Source organism: Falco rusticolus, chromosome 5, assembly GCF_015220075.1.
Source record: "Falco rusticolus isolate bFalRus1 chromosome 5, bFalRus1.pri, whole genome shotgun sequence".
NCBI classification, from domain to species: Eukaryota; Metazoa; Chordata; class Aves; order Falconiformes; family Falconidae; genus Falco; species Falco rusticolus.
The window spans coordinates 80,621,562-80,641,101 of NC_051191.1; the positions used below are offsets into that span (position 1 = coordinate 80,621,562).

A 19,540-nucleotide genomic window follows, 5' to 3' on the forward strand; every position below is an offset into this window, starting at 1 on the left:
ACTGATGTCCTATTCCGGGAACTTGGTTTAAATAGAAAAGACAGAGTAGCAGACAGGTTATATGGTAACTTTATACACCAAACGAGGCGCTGAGGGGACTTGGGAAGAATCAGGAAGGTCGTAACAGAGCTATGGTTCGTCCTCGCCACTGGTAAATCCCGCTGCTGCCCTGCCGTGCGCGGTGATCCTTAATGTTGCGGTTTTTTAGGGAATGCCACCGCGTGAGGATGCCACGGCGGCAGGCTGGCCGCAGCGCTCCCTCCCCCTCTCTGGCGAGGCACCAGTACATGCACACGTTCCGTATTTTATTTTTATTTTTTTTCCCTGCGTGCGTGGTTCGAGAATATTCCCCTTCTGCAGGGATGCAGCCGGACATTTATGGCAAGGGGTTAGAGCCAGCTCAGGCAGCGTCGGGGCTGGCGGGGGGTGGTCGGGCCGCCCCTTGTGCCTGTCACTGTGCCCTGAGCTGAGCCCCCAGCCCGCCGCCCCCCGGCCCCAAATGCACCCCCGGCCCAGCACCCCGACTGCACCCCCATAGCACCCCGACTGCACCCCTTGCCCAGCACCCCGACTGCCGCTCCCCCCCAGCACGGCGCGGCGGGCGGCCGGGGGTGCCCCGCTCCGCCGTTGCAGGGCTGGCCCCGCCGGGCAGCGCCGAGGCCGGGCCGTGGCGCCGCGCTCAGCTTTGCCTTTTTAGGGCTTATTCTTTCCTCTGTTCTGGTTTGGGGGGGCCTGTTTTCTCCTTTTTTTTTTTTTCTTTTTTTTTTTCCCTTCCCCTTCTCGTCTCCTTGCAGGGACTGAGCGGCGGCGGGGCCCGGGGGCGGTGCCTCCCCCCCTCCCCCGGCGGGGCCCGGCCTGGCCCGGCCCGGCGCGGCGCCGCTCCGCTCCGCTCCGCTCCTCCCACCGGCGGGGCGGAGGAGGCGGCAGCCCGCAGCCGGCAGCGGCGGGGCCCCAGCGCGGTCGGGGGAGGGGGCGAGCGATGTCCCTGGCAGAGCGGCGGCGGCAGGAGGAAGAGGAGGGGGAAGCGGGCGAAGGGGATGGGGCCGGTGCGGGGGAGGAGGTGGTGCAGATCCGGCTGGGGGACAAGCGCTACCCGGTGTGCAAGAGGAAGCTGATCGAGCAGAGTGACTATTTCCGAGCCCTCTACCGCTCGGGCATGCGGGAGGCCGGGCAGGGCCAGGAGGAGCAGCTGCTGCGCGGGGGGCTGAGCGCCCTGGGGCTGGAGCTGGTGCTGGACTTCATCAACACCTCCTGCCTGGCCAGGCTGGAGCAGGAGGAGGGGGGCGATGAGGAGCCCCCTTTGCTGGAGGAGCTGGTGGAGGCCGCGTCCTACCTGCAGGTCACCCCCTTGCTCCGCCTGCTCCTCTCCCAGGTGAAGCTGGGCAACTGCTTCGAGCTGCACCGCCTGGCACAGGTCTACGGGCTGCAGGACTTGCACGACGCCTGTCTAGACTTCATGGCTGCCCATTACCACCAGGTGCTGCGGAGGCCCGATGCTCGGCCACATCTCCTCCTGCCCCATGCTCTCCAGCAGCACTTGAAGGAAAGGCGGATGAGGGGCACCGCCACCCTCGTGGCCATCGGGGACTTCATGGGTGCCTCCTCCCTAGGCCTGCCTCCGGGCAGCCACCCTCAGGTGGAAGCCCCCTGGTCCATGCTGAGGTATGATGAGGAAGCGCAGAGGTGGCTGCCCCTGGCCAGCAACCTGCCCCCTGATCTGGTGAACGTCCGAGGCTACGGGTCAGCAATGCTGGACAACTACCTGTTCATTGTTGGGGGCTACAGGATCACCAGCCAGGAGATCTCGGCTGCCCATTGTTACAACCCTTGCCTAAACGAGTGGAGTCAGCTGGCTTCCATGAACCAGAAGAGGTAACCCTTGCTCCCTCAAATACACGTGTGTCCATGTATATTGTCAAAATAGACCCTGTTGAGTCACGTGGCGTTGACAGGACTCTGTTACGAGAAGTGATTCAAACCTGTCTCGGTGCCCTGAATCACCTGCATCTCTTGGATGGTGTGGTGGGAAGGACCACAGTGCTTGGGGGTGGCCTGGCAAACCTGGGCTTTGCCAGCAAGAGTCATCCCACCACAGCACAGCGCTGCTGCCTCTCCTGCTCAGGGACACCCTGCACGGCACAGGGAGATGCTGTGGCCCGGGATGGGTGAGGAGGACAGGACTTTGTTGTGTGGTTGAGGCCTCAGCTGTGGGAGAACGCGAGGTAGATGTCAGTGGAGGAGGACCATGCTATGGCCCTCCACCATGTGTGACCATTCACCTCGGTGTGAAGTGGTGGTAGGCTCCCACTTCTCCTTTAAATTGTAGCATACAAGGTGCCAGCCTTTCCAAATAGCTGTCTTGCTGGTAATAGAGATTCTCTTTGAAATAACAAAGATTTAAAAAAAAAAAAAAGTTTTTTTTTTCCTACTTTCTTTGTGGCATATTTTAACTCCAGTACTGTAAGTGGCAAGTTTTCCTGCTCTTGGTGGGGATGTGCAGTGTCTGTTAGGGCTGTAGATGGCTGAAAAAAAAAATAGTTGGAGCAGTTCTTGTACTTTGGTTGTAGTTTCATAAAAATCTGAATGTTTTGTAGGCCTGCGTTTCAGTGCAGTCTTCACCAGAAAAATGTCAGGAAGATTGTGAGAAATTTCTCACTTTGTAAGAATATTTGGATCTGGCAATCTTTCATAATTTTGATCATTTTGCTTTTTTCCTTTATCCTTTTGAATTGTTTGCTTGACATTTATGTTGAAGTTAGTATTCAGAAACACTTTGTATAATTTACATTTGAAAGAATAAAAGAGAGCTGGCCTTGAGGGGGACTCAGAGAGAGAGGCCATCTCCCTGACCAAGGGTATGGCTGCTCTACCTTAATCATCAAAACAAAGCCTTTTGCTTCACTGAAACAAATGTTTCTGTTATCCAAACCAAACTTCCTCATTGTTTCCATTGTAGAAGAAGAGTTTAATTTTTTATCTTCTCTGTCTGTAAAAGAACAAGTGAGGAGGCCAAAATTCACTGTAGAATGGAAATTCTCGTCATCCAGTAAATTGAAAGAGCATGCAGAGACCCAAACCATTGGCATAAAGGCATAAACGCTTTGTGTCTGGGCAGTAAAACTGCAGTCTCTATTCCAGTCTCGATTTAGCTCTTGCCAGCTAAACCCCCTCAAAACAGGAATTTGAACTAAAATTAGTTCTTTTACCATTTCACCATTTTTTTCGCTTCCTGTGGTGTTGTGAGAACTTCACTGAAATGATTGGCTCATAGTCAGTCCTTGGAATTGGTCAGAAACAATATTTTTTTTCAGTATTTCTGGCTTCTTGGAATGGTGTTCTGAAAAATTTCATTTTTAAATTAATGTTTAGGTTTTAGATACTGCAAACACCTTTTCCTGCAGACATATTTCTTAGAGACTCAACCTATAAGCAGTCACCACCGGGGCAACCTGTGGGAACTGAGATGATGTAGCCGGCCTCGCTTCGACAGTCCTGCCTACATGAGGGTGTTGGCCTCGATAGGAAAAGATAACGGGGTCAGCCCACACAGCCTCTCCTTTGGAAATTAACTCAAACACAAGAGTCCCACGTTGATCAAGTTAGGAGGTTTTGGCATTTTGTGATGTGTATAGCAAGAGGGATGTTACTCTCTACGATGATTCTGCAGCATGGCAAGTGAGGGCTTTTAAAAAAATGCTTTCTCGAGGCCCTTTTTTCACCATACAATCTAGCTGTTCAAACTCTAGATCAGCCCTTTTTTCTCCCACACTTTCCCTTTTTTCTAGGATATATAATAATCATATCTGAAATAAACACATGGGTATTTTCTCCTTATATTAATGTTTTCAACTGCACTGCCATACAATTTTTGCCATTAATTTTGAAGCCTGTCACAGGTGACAGCAAGGGATTCCTTAGCAAACACATTGGCCATTTACTGCAGAAAAGTATCATACAAATGGCTATTTTTGGAGTAGTGTCTATTCCTACATTTTGTGGTAGTTATTGCAGGCCAAAAAGAGCCCAGAATTACGTCTGCCTCCAGACTGCAAGGTAGCAGCAAGTGAGTATGTTGCTCCCTGAGTCATAAACGGGAATTTTTGGGTTTTTTATGGATACTCTGCTGACTCCTTCACAAAACACGTTTTTGATTTTAACAGCTTCATGAGGTCTCAAGTCTGAAGTTATTAATTATTTTTTTTATATCTGACATAACATTTTAGCTTTCTGGTGACCTGTTTGACATTTTGTGGCCAGAATACACAAAGTACATTCTGTGCCATAGGAGCCAAGAGCAGGGTGATTTTTAGGGTCAGGGATCTTGCATTCAACAGGAACAGCACTGATGCCCGTCTGCTGCACAGATGCGCTGCAGTTAGATCTGCAGTTTGCTCAGTGTTGTATTTTTAGTTTGTTACGCTGTAGTAAAATAAGCAGGGTGGTTGCCCAACGTGCTGCTTTGGAATTACAGTCATGTGACTGTCTGCCAAATGAATTTGTCAGCTGATATATTACATCCCGTGGATGAAATTTTTACATACCTTGAGGGAGGGTTCTAGTTCCCATTGAAGTTGGTTTGACTTCAGACAATAGAATATCTGGATTTGGCCTATATGAATGGATGCATATGTTGGCCTCAAGAGAAGGCTGAGGAGTTACGGAAATAATTGTGCTGATTTGCTCTTAATGTAATAACTTCTTTTCCCTCAACAAACCTTGTAAATTCTATAATATTTTTTTCTTTAATAATTTCCATTATTGTTATATAGAATTCCAGGATGTTGGCATTCTTCACATATGCGTAGATGAAATAATCTCAATTTACTTCTAAGTAGAAAACAAAAGCCATCGGATGTGTACTGAATACTTAGCGGTTGTTCTGCTTTAGGTTATAGCTGTTAGCTCTCTTTCTGGATGCAGAGGTCCTATTACTGTAGTTTCACATTTGTTCACAACAGATAACTACTGTATATTATTCCTGTGATGCCCACATAAGCTTGAGAAAGTGTTATTCCCAGTTTGTGCCTACAAAAGGGAGGTAAAATAATTTGTTCAGGTTCATACAGGAAGCCTGTGACTGAGCCTGAAATTTCTCATCATCCAAGGGCTAAATCTAGTGCTGGTCACAAATAGTCCATAACAGATCACATTTTCTAGATCTTTTAATTCTAGAGGTAGTGCTGTATTTGGAATACTGTCAACTACTCGAACTTTTCATGGAAGAAACTTCATGTAAGCATTGCCCAAGACCACTTGTGATCTTTGGGGACAGGAAGGTAACAAAGTGCATTGAGGACTGTTCAAGAAATACCATTGAATATCTTTCCATACTTTTCTTTAAATTGATGTTGTCAGTTAAAATTTGCGGTTTGAAAATAATATACTCATAGGTTTTCTACTGCATGTGCCAGATAGAGCTGTATATTCCACTTCTATTTTCCTTCAGAACCTTCCTACTCATGGCAGGTGTATCTTCCAGGCTTGGAAGACCCTTGTAAACCCCTGGCTGGGATTATACACATGCACGTGGAACGTGGTTTTTGTGAGCAATCTGTGCCTGAACTGCTGCCACTCTGAGGACTCTTACAGGAATGTAGGAGAGGGTGCTCCTGGGGAATGGTAGTGGTTTATGAGACCTTCTCTTTCTGCATTTTGAAATATTTTTTTATTCAAAATTCTTCTGTGTTGGGGGGAAAATAGACCTTTCAAAATTTTTTGAAAATAAAAATTTTGTGCATGTAGTGCTTTGCGCTTGTCTTCACTGAATGAATAATGTATTTTGAAGTAAAACCCCAGAACTTGCTTTTGCTTATGTTCCTGGGGTTTCTTTCAGAGGAAGTGAAGGATGTCAGAGGAGAGCTCATACCCGGTCTTGTCACAACAAGAAAGGTATGCACTAGGCCTGGCATTTGGATCCCCCAGGTTTAGATAACTCACTAATTTGAGCAGAGTTATATCGCAGATGAATCTGACCGGCTGTTCAGCTTTGCTGTTTCCAAGCTGTAGTCCATGGAACAACTGTTAGTTGTGGAGAGCTGGCTGGTTGCTCAATGTTTGCTTTCCTTATTTCCAGCTGCTCCAGCACATTACAAGAGTGTAAAAATACACTAAATATTTCCTAATGTTCACTCTCCATAAAAACACCTGCTGTTATTGGCACGGAAAGGTGAATGGCAGAAGTTTTTCATAACATATTGAGCCATTGTCCAGACTTTCATATAAAGTGTGCTGATGGATACTTACAGCTACTTTAGAGTAAAACGAACCTTATAGTTAATGTGTTCCATAAATCTTGAGATACTTCCACTGAATGTTACCCATTTTAACAAGTGTTGGAAGTGGTTAATTGACTGGCACAAACTACGTGGCCTCCTTCTAGAATAATTGAAGTTGAAAGTTGTGCCATAGTTTTGCCTGTGCTGCAAAAGCAATTCAGTGATACAAAGGTCATCAAGCAAAAACTGGATTAGTTACCTCCATTCAGACAAAACAGTAAGAGGCTACAATTAGAGGGTAACTAGAGAAGCACGTGTGAATTAGGAAACCTGAATTCTTTAATGTTCTGACAATACACACTTGTTTAGTTAATTCATGTCCTCTGTTCAAGAACTTTTAGCATGTTTAAAAAGCGGCTAGGGGATCTCAGAATAGGGAAACGCTCTCTGTGTGTGTGTGAACTCTAAAGTAAAAAATTCTACACCATCTCCATCACAGGCGCAGAGATACAGGCTTTGCAACATAGTTCAGATTTTAAAGGATTGCTTGGAAAATGCATTTACATTTTGTGGTTTTGTCACTTTGTGAATTTGTGGATTTTTTCCCCACCATAACTTTTAGAATAGGTACATTGTTTTGAAAATCATAATGTTTTGCAAGTAATTATCCTCATTTCATACACGCTATTGATTGCCATGTTATTCTGGATTCTCTAAGATGGAAAACGTAATTGCTGTAGAGGGGAGATGAACAGAGTGACCTAATAGTAAATGTCAGCAAAAAATGAATAAAAAGCAATTAATTCCTTCAAAGGAGCATTTTAGTTTCCAAAGCTGTATCGAGATGACAAGAACAAAATGATTCCATCTGGAAACAAATTCTTTTTCCAAATATATTTAATAAAAAGAAATTGCAGGGCAGTCTGCTGCTAGGCAGGGTTCATTTTGTCCAGACAAAACCCTGCAAAACTACTTAGCGGTAAATTTTGAATCTTGGATTAATGCTGAGTGAACCTCACTTTACTGCTCAGCAGGCCAACGTGTGTCTAAAGCACCACTTCAGTTTTACAGACATAACGCAGTTCCCCACTTGGCATGATGCTGAGCTGGTGCACTCCAATGGCTTTCACACATCTAGTTAATTGGGATACTGCACAGTAAAATCTCAGTTTGGCTCAGCAGTAGAGGAGGGACAACCCTTCCAGGTAATGAGACTGTTTCTGAGGAGAGCTCATCTTCTATCAGACCAGCTTCCATAGCTGGGAGGAATAGCTGAGCATTCATTCCCTCTCTCTTCAAGTCCTCCAATTTCTTCCTACAGACTTGCACCTGTAATATCCAAAGACCATTTGTTTCTCCCTGTATTATCTTAAAAGTATAAGAAATAAAGTTTCCTGTGCTTCAGTAATTAGAAAGTTGCCCTTTTCCCATGTGTGACATGTAACAGCATAATGGAACAGAATAAGAAATAAAAGAACAGGGCATTGCCTGTGGAGTACAATGCATTTTGTTCAGCTTTAAAATTTTTATTAATTTATTTTATTATTTTATTAATTTAATTTACATATATATCTTGCTTCAGTGGGGCAGAGGATGTATTTAGTAGTTTAATTCTGAATAAGGTACAGGAGATTGTCTCTTCTTTTGCAGACATGATTCAGTGTGTAGTTTTAAATTTCTGTTTATTAGGGTTATTAAAGAGATTCTATATTACAGACTGAGATGAGTACACATTCTTAAGCATTCATCAGGCCTTGTCTGAAATTTCTGCAATTTAACTAAAATAATATCTTTAACTCTGTGTTTATATGTTTTTCTCTACTGAAGGTACTTTACTAAAAGCCCAGTAAAAATGAGACATCTACAGAACACATTAGTTAACTAAACATTTAGAGGTCAAACTGTGACAGATTGAAATCTGAGATGAAATATTTGTCAGTCTCGGCATCAACGTCATTAACATGGAGAATGTCACTGATTACTGTCCAGCATAATTACAGTGTAATTACAGAATTTTGGCCTTACACAGAACAGTTCAGATGCTGTAATATATGAAGTGATGGTACAAGTTGGAAGTGATGATGAGTATGTTGGAGCCTGGATAGGAAGAACTTTCTTTCCTATATTTTTCTGTGCATCTGTGCAACCGGTTTCAATGCTGCAATCTTCTCTTTCAGGTCCAATTTTAAGCTTTTGGCTGTGAATGGAAAGCTCTATGCCATCGGGGGTCAATCTCTTGCCAACGTGGAGTGCTATAACCCAGAAAATGACTGGTGGACTTTCGTAGCATCCATGCCAAACCCTCTTGCAGAATTTTCAGCTTGTGAATGTAAAGGCAAGATCTATGTTATTGGAGGATACACCACACGAGGTAGAAAGTTTGCCTTTACTCTTTTTTTTTTTAAAAAAAAGCTGCTTGCTTCTAAAGCCCAGATAATTTTATTTTTCAGGAAATCTTTTGAACTGTTGTAGAAAGCTGCATAATATTCACTAAAACATATAGAAATAAGTCACTGGTAGAAAATAATTGACAAATGATACAACAAAAACAATATTAACTCTGTCATAGAGGATTCAGATATTTATTTTTTTTTCAGGGCCTACATGGATCTAGGGCTCTATTATTGTGAGGGAACAGACTGATGTGTACATCAGCACCCAGCTCAGCCCTCCTCTTTTTAGATTGTGATCACACAGTAGAAAGAGAGTTCTCAACAGATACACTTTGTTTATTTTTTAAATACCTGGTTTAGACTGTCAGACGGGAAAATATGAAGAAATATCTGCCTGCATTACTGTTTCTCATGTATTAATAAATGTCATGGTCCTTTCACTATAGCATTTCAGTGATTCACAGGCAAATTCAGGCTGTAGCTAAGATGTTCAGTCCTGAAATAATTGAATTATTAATCAAAAGCTTAAGCAAGAACCAACATTTTAAACTTACTTCCTTTCTATACCTTGTTTTCTGAGGATACTGTAGAGAGGGAAGGATTTGAAATTGCATTCTTTCCTGACAATTACTTTTTCTTTATCCAGTAGAAAAGCAAGCCATTTAAAAAGAACTCCCATTTGTTCACTTGTTAAGCATGTAGTGCTGTTCTTTGAGAGGAATACCATTTTCTCAGAGTTTTAGAAGTACTTTTTTTTTCCGCATGCCAAATGTTCAGTATTTACCAGGATTTCCTAAATTTACATTCCTTTCTCCAGGACTTTGCCCACTTCATTTAACCACAGCAGGGTTTGGTGTTTTTTTTTTCTCCAAATGGAGAATAAAATTAGAAGAGAGATTAACTTTTACAGAAAGTACTGCAAGCAAAGCTAAACTGACATTAGAACAAGCTTTCCCTTCTAGAGTCTGAGCAGATTTTAGGTCTGAGTCATTATAAGGTTTATAAAAAACACTCGTCCACCCTTCACGGTCCTTGTGGTAATAATAACCTTCAAGAGCGTTTTTTTCTGGTCCATTCTGACCCAGAACCTGGTGGCTTCACTGAGGAAAACAAAAGATATCAGCGTGCCTGTGTCCATATGGAGGGCCATGCTGTGGTGTGCCCTGCAGTCCCAGTCCCCTAGTCACCCCTACTAAAGGACCTGTTGGGGTACGTGGTGCTCCTTGATGTTTGGCACTGGGACTGAAAAATGTCTGGCACATACCACTGTGTGCTGAAAAGTCAGACCCAAAGGGAAACATCCTTTGAGAAAAGAGAGCCGACAACAAGGAGGAGAGACTGAAACAGAGTAAAGGGAAGACTTTCTCTAGAGACCAGAGTTACGAGTTTTGCCATTTTTATCTAGAGTCAGAGAAAGAAGAGGTAAGAAGAAAATGCTCTGATTTGATTACTAGTGCTACAAGATTATGGGAGTACCGGCTTTCCTCCTACATCCTCTGCGCTTTGCAAGTTCCTTTTCTGGTGCTCATGCTGTTCTTTCTTCAGGCTGCCTACTCCTGGTGTCATGGATAAGAAGACCAGCATGTTGCTGATGCAAATCCCATTCCCTTAAAATTCATTAACAAAGCACGCATAGCCAGGATTGCTGCCCTGTGTCAGGCTCCTTATTTGGTACTACCTGTGGTTTCAGCTGAAGGAGGATAGTAAATAAGTTACCTCTTGCTTCTTCCACACCTCTGGGGATTGCTGCTGACCTTATGGCTTCTGTCTTTTCCTAGATCTTTTCTTAAAATTTTCCTTTTTTAATGGATACAGGGTACTAAAATGATATAAGGTCGTGAGCAGTGGATAACTAGCACATTTAAGCTTATGCTTAAATCCAGGATTGTTCAGGACAACAAACACCTGTGCTTGTTATAAATGAAGATCCTTTCCTGAATGAGGGTGTAGGATCAGTTTTTCAGTGACGGGTTGGCTTAGGACAACTATCAGGCCTAGAATCCAGAATTGCTGCAATTACACTAGTGTAGTGTAAAAAAAAAAATAATCAGAATAACTTCCAAGTTATGCAGATGTTGGAGAGTGTTAAGGCCTAACTGTCTGGGAAATACTGAGGTTCATTCGCTGTTTTACTACATTCACTACATAAAACACATGCAGCAATGAATATGTAAATTTTTTAAATTGTACTTTATTTTTAGTATTTCTGCATATACTTCGGTTGTAGTAGGTTTTGTAGGCTATTTTTTTGATCTGTGATCTGTGTAGAGCTTTCTCCTGAGATTGCACTTTCCAAAAGATGGTAGGATCTGGAATTCCCTACTGTAAACTATAAGACACTTCTTGAATAAAGACCCTCCTTCCAATTCTCAGCTCTCACTTGTCCACCTAGATCCTAATAGAAACTCCATGTCAGGCACTATAATGTTCATGGTTTGTAGTTTTGTTTTGTTTTGTTTTGTTTCAGTGGATCCAGGCTCTGGACGGAGCAAATGAGGGCAATATCACAATAGACTTCCATGTCATGTGCCCCCTCTCAAACCATAGCACTTTTTACCTGGGAAGATTACTGCTATACATAGAGAAACTTAATTGGGATTTCCACGCCCCCCTCCAATGAGTCAGAGAATGATACATTGTTTGTAGACAAAGATCATCTAAAAAGCTTTGCTCAGCAATTTCATAGAGCATTGACATGATACTTTCCCTCTTTTTTTTCCCTGTATTTAAAGTGGGTTAGGTGTTCAAGAAGGCAATGTAAAGTAATAGGCAATGACTGAAAATCATCAGAGTGCAAGCAAATGCAATAGCAGCGCCTCGCTAATCATGCTGTTAATGCACTTCATTCATGGCAATCCAGTTATATTTATGGCTATTTATACCTGTGCCCTTACATAACTTGTCAGTATGTCACCGTCTGCTGTTCCATTTGGGAGCTCATCTGGAGATCGTCATGCAGGATAGGCTGGTAATATGGAGCAGGTTTTATTAAAAGGCCAGGCTGGAGTATGCAAACCTGTTGCTGCTTGTCACTCGAGTTTGGATTTAAGCTCAGGTCTCCAGAGATTGAAACTGAATTTACTAGCTAACGAGTCCTGTGCATTCTGTGTTAATTTAGTGAAGCCTTGGACACAGCCAAGGCCTCTGCTGCACCATAAATCAGGGTGGTATTGTAGCAATTTCGTAGAATAACAGTATTGCAAACACATGCATCCACTGAGTTGTAACTGAGGTATAGATATGGCTTCAGTTTTTTTCTGTGCCTGTCTGATGCTGGAGCATGGGGTTCCTGGTTCTTAAATGATTTTGACGATGTGTGTTTCTCTTTTTTTATAAGGTACTGAACATGTGCTCTTAAGTCATCCGTGCCACTTGCTGAAATGTAACTAGCTTTATGAATTTCATTCCATAAAACTTTGATTTATGGAGTGAAATGCAAAGTATCGAAGTTAAGCTTATATGATTAATCATCACTTGACAGCCATTAATGAAGCATACTGTCTTCATGATAATTTAATTCATCTGTGATCACTGTTGGAGAACAGAATATTGCTCCATTTCTGTTTTCATAAAAAATTCTTACATATCATTCAGAGGCAAAATTAAAAGCATAAGTTAGAAGGTAGGGATTATTCTGCTAAAAGCTGCATCTCCAGACCATTTACGTTGTGTAATATGCCAGAAGTAGCTTAATTTTTTCCTCTGTGAAGGAACAGAACATTCAGACTTTATTGTCAAGGACAAAGAGTTGCAGTTCTCAATAATCAATATTTCTTCCCTGGTCTGCTATGCTTTTGCACTGTAATTCATTAGCAATCTTTAATAATGGCTGACACAGTTTGTAGTATCTTCTAATGTATTTATTTATTTGTAAATGTCTCTCCTCTGTTTCAGATAGGAATATGAACATTTTGCAGTACTGTCCCACTTCTGATTCCTGGACCACCTTTGAACTTTGTGATGTCCATGTTCGCAAACAACAGATGCTCTCTGTTGAAGAAACTATATATCTGGTAGGGGGTTGTATTCATGAGCTTGGACCAAACCAAAAATCCAGCCAAAGTGAGGATGTGTTAACTGTGCAATCTTACAACATTGCTACCAAAGAATGGCTCTACCTCAAAGAGAACACATCAAAATCGGGTCTTAACTTGACTTGCACTCTCCACAACGATGGAGTTTATATATTAAGCAGGGATATTACTCTATCTACAAGCTTGGAGCACCGTGTTTTTCTTAAGTATAATATATTTACGGACAGTTGGGAGTCACTAAGACGCTTTCCAGCCTTTGGACAAAACATGCTGATCTGTTCTATGTATTTGCCTGATGTGCAAGAAGTGTAACAGCATCAGGGTTTTTTTCAGCTCATTAATCACTCTTGGAAGAAATACTGCTCCCTCTAAATAATTCCAGTTTAAGTATGTAATGTGGCTATTTAACAGACATAAGATACTGATTATGTTCTGTAAAAATTTGCAAAATCCAGTGTTAAGAGAAATGGTTCCAGAAACAGTTTTAAGATTTCAGTGTAAAAATTTTATTGTTTTGGTTTAAAATTTCACCAGGTATTGTTTGCAATTTAAACATAAAATTATTGTATTGGTAACTGATAAAGGAATTCCAAAGGCAAAACTGTTCAGTCTAGTTTTATTCTCCATCTTAATAGACAGTGTAGGAGATGAGCAAGAAGCATACATGGTAAAAGTGGAAATAATTCAATGAAATAAACAGGAAGTATAATTAAAATCACAACAGGAATTATTTCTTTTAAAATACAGGTTTTACTGAAACTACGTTCCATCAAATGCACAATGTTTAAAATTGTTTATACTACCACATTTTTATCTCCTCTATGGTAACAAGTGAGATTCTCAAAGTTGCTGGAAATTGGGGTACCATCAAGAAGTAAAAACTTCCCCTGAATTATTTGTGATGAAATGCTTTGCCAGGGACCGGGAGGAATTGCCTAGAGGCTTACGGTTGCTGGTTGGGTGCTAGATGCCTCTTTAATGGAAGTTGGCAGCATTTATTGCTACCACTAAGAAAGAGGTAAAAAGGCTCTAAATTCAAATGGAGACATTTGCTCATCTTCAGAAAGGTTTTAAGTTTTAGTTACCTTGCTGTATTCTCTAGTACTAAGTGTTAAAGATAAAATTATAGCTGGCAACAGGCTGCATGTTAGGAAAACATGCATGAGTGCATGCCATGGTGATTCTGCACCAGGCACATCCTGCTTGATAGCAGTCATCCAGGGCACCCATCACTTGGTGTGGAAGGGTTGATTTGTGTAAATGACCTCCTGCCAACACCACCCAAAGCAGGTGCACATGAATGTTGGCTCTTTCTTGTGTTACCAGGAGCTTGATAGAGATTACTTCAAGTTTGCCACCCAAAGTTGTTAGTTTCTACAAAGAACACTGTAAAATTGTCACCATGAATACTCCTTTGTGAGGATTCAGAAACAGATACTCTGGGAGCCTCTCCCAGTTCCTGCTTGTTGCCTGAGCAAATTATAGTCATGATTGGCCCCTTTTCTTTTTGTAGCTGACAAGTTCATAAGCATCTTCTGAAGGCACCTGCCCAGGTACGGAATGTGTGTCCTTGCAACAAGAAAAGGAGAAGGTCTTGTCACCATGGGAAGGTTTCACTTCAGCTCCCTTTAGGGAAGAGGTAACTGGATTTGACACTTGTGGAACACATTGCAGGGATGCTGTTTCTGCACCATCTGTTTCTGCACATGAGAAGATGAGATTTAATGCACCTGAATGGGTTCCTAATATGTGGGGATGCCTTTTCTTTTTCTTTTTTTTTTTTTTTTTTTTTTTTTAATTGGAATTCAGGAATCTGAATCTTCTTTTGAAGACAGGTGCCTGTGTACAGAAGAGAAGAAGGCAGCAATAGTTCCCACAAGGTCCTTTTAACCCTCTATTTTTCCATGGTTTTGAGTGAAATCAGTGCTGACTATAAGAGCTATCAGACTTGAAGTGCCTTGACAGTTACCTCTCACACATTCAGTACTTAAACACATAATTTTGGTGCTTCCAATCCTGCATAGCAACCCAAACAGAAAGTCCCAGGAACCTCATCCAGAATGCAGACATTTGGGTTTGAACACTTTTAGGAATCAGGTGGACATGAAGCAAGGCATTTTGGATATCCAAGATTTACCTTTTGGTGGATTTTTTGCAACCTGGAGGAGCATGGTATGCTTCAGCCCAAACTAGTGTCTACAATTCAGCTGTATGCATGAATTCAGTGAGTTAAGTCCATGTCTATGTGTTAGTGTTTATTCCTTTGAAAACACAATGCGTTGAGCAGTTGCTTTGTTTTGACAACAGTATCAGACCAAACAATGGCTCTTCTGCAATGAAGAAATAAGATAACTTTCATAGAATCTTCTTTTTAGAATAAATATAAGCAATATGTCATTGTCTTGTGATAAATTATGTTTATCACATTATGTTACCTGCTTGCTTTCATTTCTTTTCAGCTCCAGGTTCAGAACCCTACAGTCATCCATAAGTCAGCTCAGATCAATACTGGTGGAGGGAGTCACACCTGAGTTGCAGCATTCTCTTGCCTAGCGAATTAACTCTAAAAACTCATCACTTCCAGGTTTTCAGTGTGGTATATCTAATCAAGTCCTTTCAAACCCATTCATTTCTTAGTGCAGTCATCATTCCAAAAGCTATGACATCATCTTTTAGGTGTGATTATGCTTTTTCACACTGGGTTTCTCTACATGTTGGATTCCAGTCGTCAAGTGACCACCCTGAAAATCTGGAGAACCTGCTGAAATGTAGAAGAGAAAGATGGCTTAGACTGTAAATACAGTCAGACCCTTCTGTCAATCCATGGTGCAAATTCCTCATATACTGACATCTAACAGTACTATAGTCACAAATCAAACCTGGTGTTGAATTTAGTGGTAGCATCAGACTGTAATTGGTTAAATGGACTGTATTATTACAGGCTGAAATAAATATATTTTTTTAAAACAAAATTCATTATAGAAAAATATGCAGTGTGGGTGGCCCCCATTCCTCAGGTAAAACCCCACTGTAATGACTGTCTCATTCTGCTTTCATTTTCTTTCTGTCACTAATGTTTCACATAAGGCATTGTTGGGCAGCTTCTGCTCTTTGGGGCAAGGAAAACAGGTTGAGAGTCATCAACAGAGAATAATCAAAAAGCTGCTTTTTAGCCATGGAACTGTTGTTCAGTGATCTAGCGTGTTGTCTTTTCTCTGGTGGTGGGGGGGAAATGGTCCTTAACTTAAGGACAAATAAGCTTCTTTTGAATGGCAATGATACAAACGTAAACCAAGGGGCCTTGCAGCCTGATCAGCTGGAAATTCCTGTGTTATCCTGATGTTGCTTCTAACTTACTGTGCGGGCTTGGAGACATCACTTCACTTTGCGTCTTCATCCCCAAATGTAGCACATGAGTAAGAATGTTCATCTTGTGCAAACAGAAATGCTTTGTCTGGTGTAGTAGTGTAGTGTTTGTAAGACATCTTGAGTGTGTGAGGAAGTACCTGTATTCTCATTGTTGTAACCGTTTACTTGGTTATTCAAATTCCTACATGACAAGTGGCAGGACAGAAGGCAGCTAGTAATCTCATTGTGGTCTCTGCAAATTACCTTTACTCCTTTTTTTTTTTTTTTTTGAGTGTGTGACCTAAGTTTCTTAGTCTTGGTGTTCTGAAGTCTGTATCCAAATTCAAAACCGCTGCTTTCCTGCTGTCTTTCCTGCTATGTCTGGGTTATCCAGTGCTTACATATCCACTATTTGTGTCTGTCTCGTGGACTGATTCCACTTGATACTGACCAGCAAAAGCTGACTGCGAAGGGATGATCCCATGATCCCAGGTCAAAAGAAAGAACAACAGCCTCCCAAGTTCTGAGGGAAGAGTAAATGGAAAACTCTGGGAACTTGGTCCTTTCTCATAAAATAGAGAAGCATTTAAGAAAGTTGCTCACATCAAGGCTAAGAGAGAACATAACAGTTTCTTCCTTTCTGGGAATGGTTTGTGGTTTTCAATGTGAAATAAGAGTTGTGTGGGGCTTAACTGATCTCCCTGGCTGGTTTCCATAGGTTTCTCTTTCTGCCCTGTCAGTTGACCTTTCTTGGGCTTAATATCTGTGTTTTCCATTCTATGAGGATTTTGCCTTGCTACCTCACTGTTCAGCCTGTTTTGCTGAAATTATATGGTAGCAGTTTGTTAAGTCTTTTCTATGTGTTAGTCTGCTTTTCACACTGACCCATGACTCTTAATTACCATGGTGAAAAAGTAAAGGAATTTGTAATTTGGGTTGAACCTTTTTATTTATTCAATTTGGGGCTCTTGGAGGAGAAGACTACAAAGCTACAAGTGTTTTGTTTCATTTAATCCTCATTTTACTGAGATTCAGTCTGTGGAAATTAATCTGCGTCAGTAATGTGGTAGAGAATGGAAGGCACAGAGTGTAATGACAACATTTGGCACGTAAAATGCACAAAGCCCTGCAGAAGCAGAGATTCCTCATCCCTATCGCCCCTGTAAGGTAAGATACATACTGTAAATGGTGTTAAACCAGAGATTATCCTTGGAGTATCTGTCAGTATGGTCAATGGATTTATAGGTGGTTACAAAGAACTCTCCTGACAGGGCAAAAGCCGTCTGCATGTGTGGTACCTTATATTGATTTTGCATTTACAATAATGACCAAAGGGTGGCTCCCCATCCCCACAGTAAGTCTTAGGAACCAGAGCAAATATCGTAAGATAGAGAAAGTTTAAACATCTTTCTTTACAGTATTAACACGGGCATTCTCAGAGTATGTTTTCTATCTAATGAACTCAGAGCGTGTTTTAGTGTAATCTCCATCTTTTTTTCCCCCAAAAGGAGAGTGGAGTTTGGAAAAGGAGTCTGGGTTTTTTGAACTGATAGGGATCACGCATTCACAGTTGTAAAATTGCTATCCCATCTATATATGATATGTGGATTTTTTTCTAAGAGCATTGATATTACCAGTAAACATATGTTGTTATGTCCTATGAATATCAGTATTTTCAAAATAAGTTTCACTTTCTCTGTTGTAATTAGAAGAGTGAAATGTTTTGTTTCTGAAATACAAATTCTCTCATTAAAAAAACCCAAAGGAATCACTGCAATTACTTTATATTTTTCTAGTAGAAGGCAAATTAGATAGTGTCCATTTTTAGAGTATCCAGTTATATGGGGTGCTGCACATCTTCAACTCATATATGCTTCAGCAGGACAGAAAGATGTTTGTCACTTGAGCTGAGGCATTTCCTATTTGTTGGTACTTATACCATTATTTAAGATTCAGCAGTGAAGCCAAACACTCTGAATCCTCCTTCCCTCACTCCATTTGTTGGTCAAAATTTATGGTTATTTGATCTGTTGTTGATTTTCCACTCTGATATTTTCCAGATGTTTTTAAGGGTGTGCTTTGTGATGACACCCTTTATAAATAATTTTCAGAAATCGAAGTAGTTTACTGTTACTTAGTATCTTTGCCTACGAAGATTTTACCCAGCCACAGGTCTGTCATTTTTCTGCCAACATGCTGCTCTAATGCTGCCCCATATTTGCCCTGATCACAATATTATCCTCTGTGACCAAACTGGTAGCACTCCTGAATAAGGTGATCGTATAGCAGCTTACGTTGTACTACAAGTCTCAAGTTCCTTTTCCAGGACAAACCTTTAACACAGTGCTTCTACTTTACAGGAACTCAACTTTGGCTTATGAGATACTGTCAGTCCACAAAACACTACAAAAGTCAGTTTTCTGATGCATCTATCAACCTCCTCTGTGCTGGAAGCTGCTTGGCTCTTTTGGAGTTACATCCACCCCTTCTTGTTCAAGATTCCTGTAAACAAGTGCAAGTCAAGTGATACAGACCCCTACTGTAGGGAATTTCTGGGAATATTACACTTGAAATTAAGATTAACTGCTACGTAGGTTTTGATCTTCCCATTCCTCTCCTTTGTGGTACCCCATCGACTTCTCCAAGGATACACAGATCCATCCATGTCTTCCATGTGCTGTTTTTTCCTCAGATAATGTTTTCCAAGGAAAGATACCTTCTTTCTCCATTCAACTTCTGTAATTAGAAAAACATAAAATCCTCTTTCCAAGAATCTTCTTAATTTTAATTCATTGCATCTTCAAAATGACTTGGCCTATAAACTTCCTGGTTTGCTTTTAGTGCTCATGCTTTGAAAACCAATTCTGTAGAATTTTGAGTACTTCTTGTACTTAGTGGGTATTCACAATATAAAGGATTTACGCAGTGTGAGGGTAGGGAAATCTTATCTGTAGCTCTTCAAGGATGCGACTTCAGCTGTGCAAGGTTTGAAATGTTAAAAGTGCATTACTTAGTCTCCTTTGGAACTTAAACAAATATCAAGATTTACACTATTCACTGAGATTAAAAAAACATGTAACTAAAGAGTGGTTTGGGAGGTAATGTTAGAAGGGCTCTGTTTTCATCTTTGGATATAATTATTACAGTTTCTTTTTTCTGCTAGGGATATTATACACATCTGGTATCTGATTGTATTGCCTTTTTAGTTGGTTCTATGGGAAATTTTGCCCTTTTACAGGTAGGGTCTTGATTTACTGTGAAGACCAGAACTGTGTCATTTGAGAATGTGTATTTTTCAGTTGTAGATTATTGATTGATGATAAGTACTCTGAAGCCCATAAAAACATAATTTTGGGTGGTAGGGGTGGAGATAAAGTCAGAAAACAGATGCTTAGGAACAGCCATTCTCTAACCTCCAGGCATAAGCAATTTTCAAATGCAGAAGCAGGCAGAAGGAGTTTTAAATGGTTTTAAAATAACAGCTCCTTTTCTCTCTTCCCATCTCTCCCCCTGCAACTCAAACCCTTTCAACCACAATAATTTGTGGCAA

At 41.3% G+C, this 19,540-nt stretch overlaps 1 protein-coding gene across 1 annotated transcript; it reads left to right on the top strand.

Annotated features, from left to right (window-relative positions):
- The first annotated feature begins 979 nt into the window (after positions 1 to 979).
- KLHL42 (kelch like family member 42) lies at positions 980 to 15,515 on the top strand. The gene is made up of 3 exons (XM_037390412.1): positions 980 to 1,872; positions 8,393 to 8,586; positions 12,503 to 15,515. Exons 1-3 carry the CDS (start codon positions 980 to 982, stop codon positions 12,952 to 12,954), a joined length of 1,539 nt encoding a protein of 512 aa, XP_037246309.1. The 3' UTR covers positions 12,955 to 15,515.
- Positions 15,516 to 19,540: the final 4,025 nt, after the last annotated feature.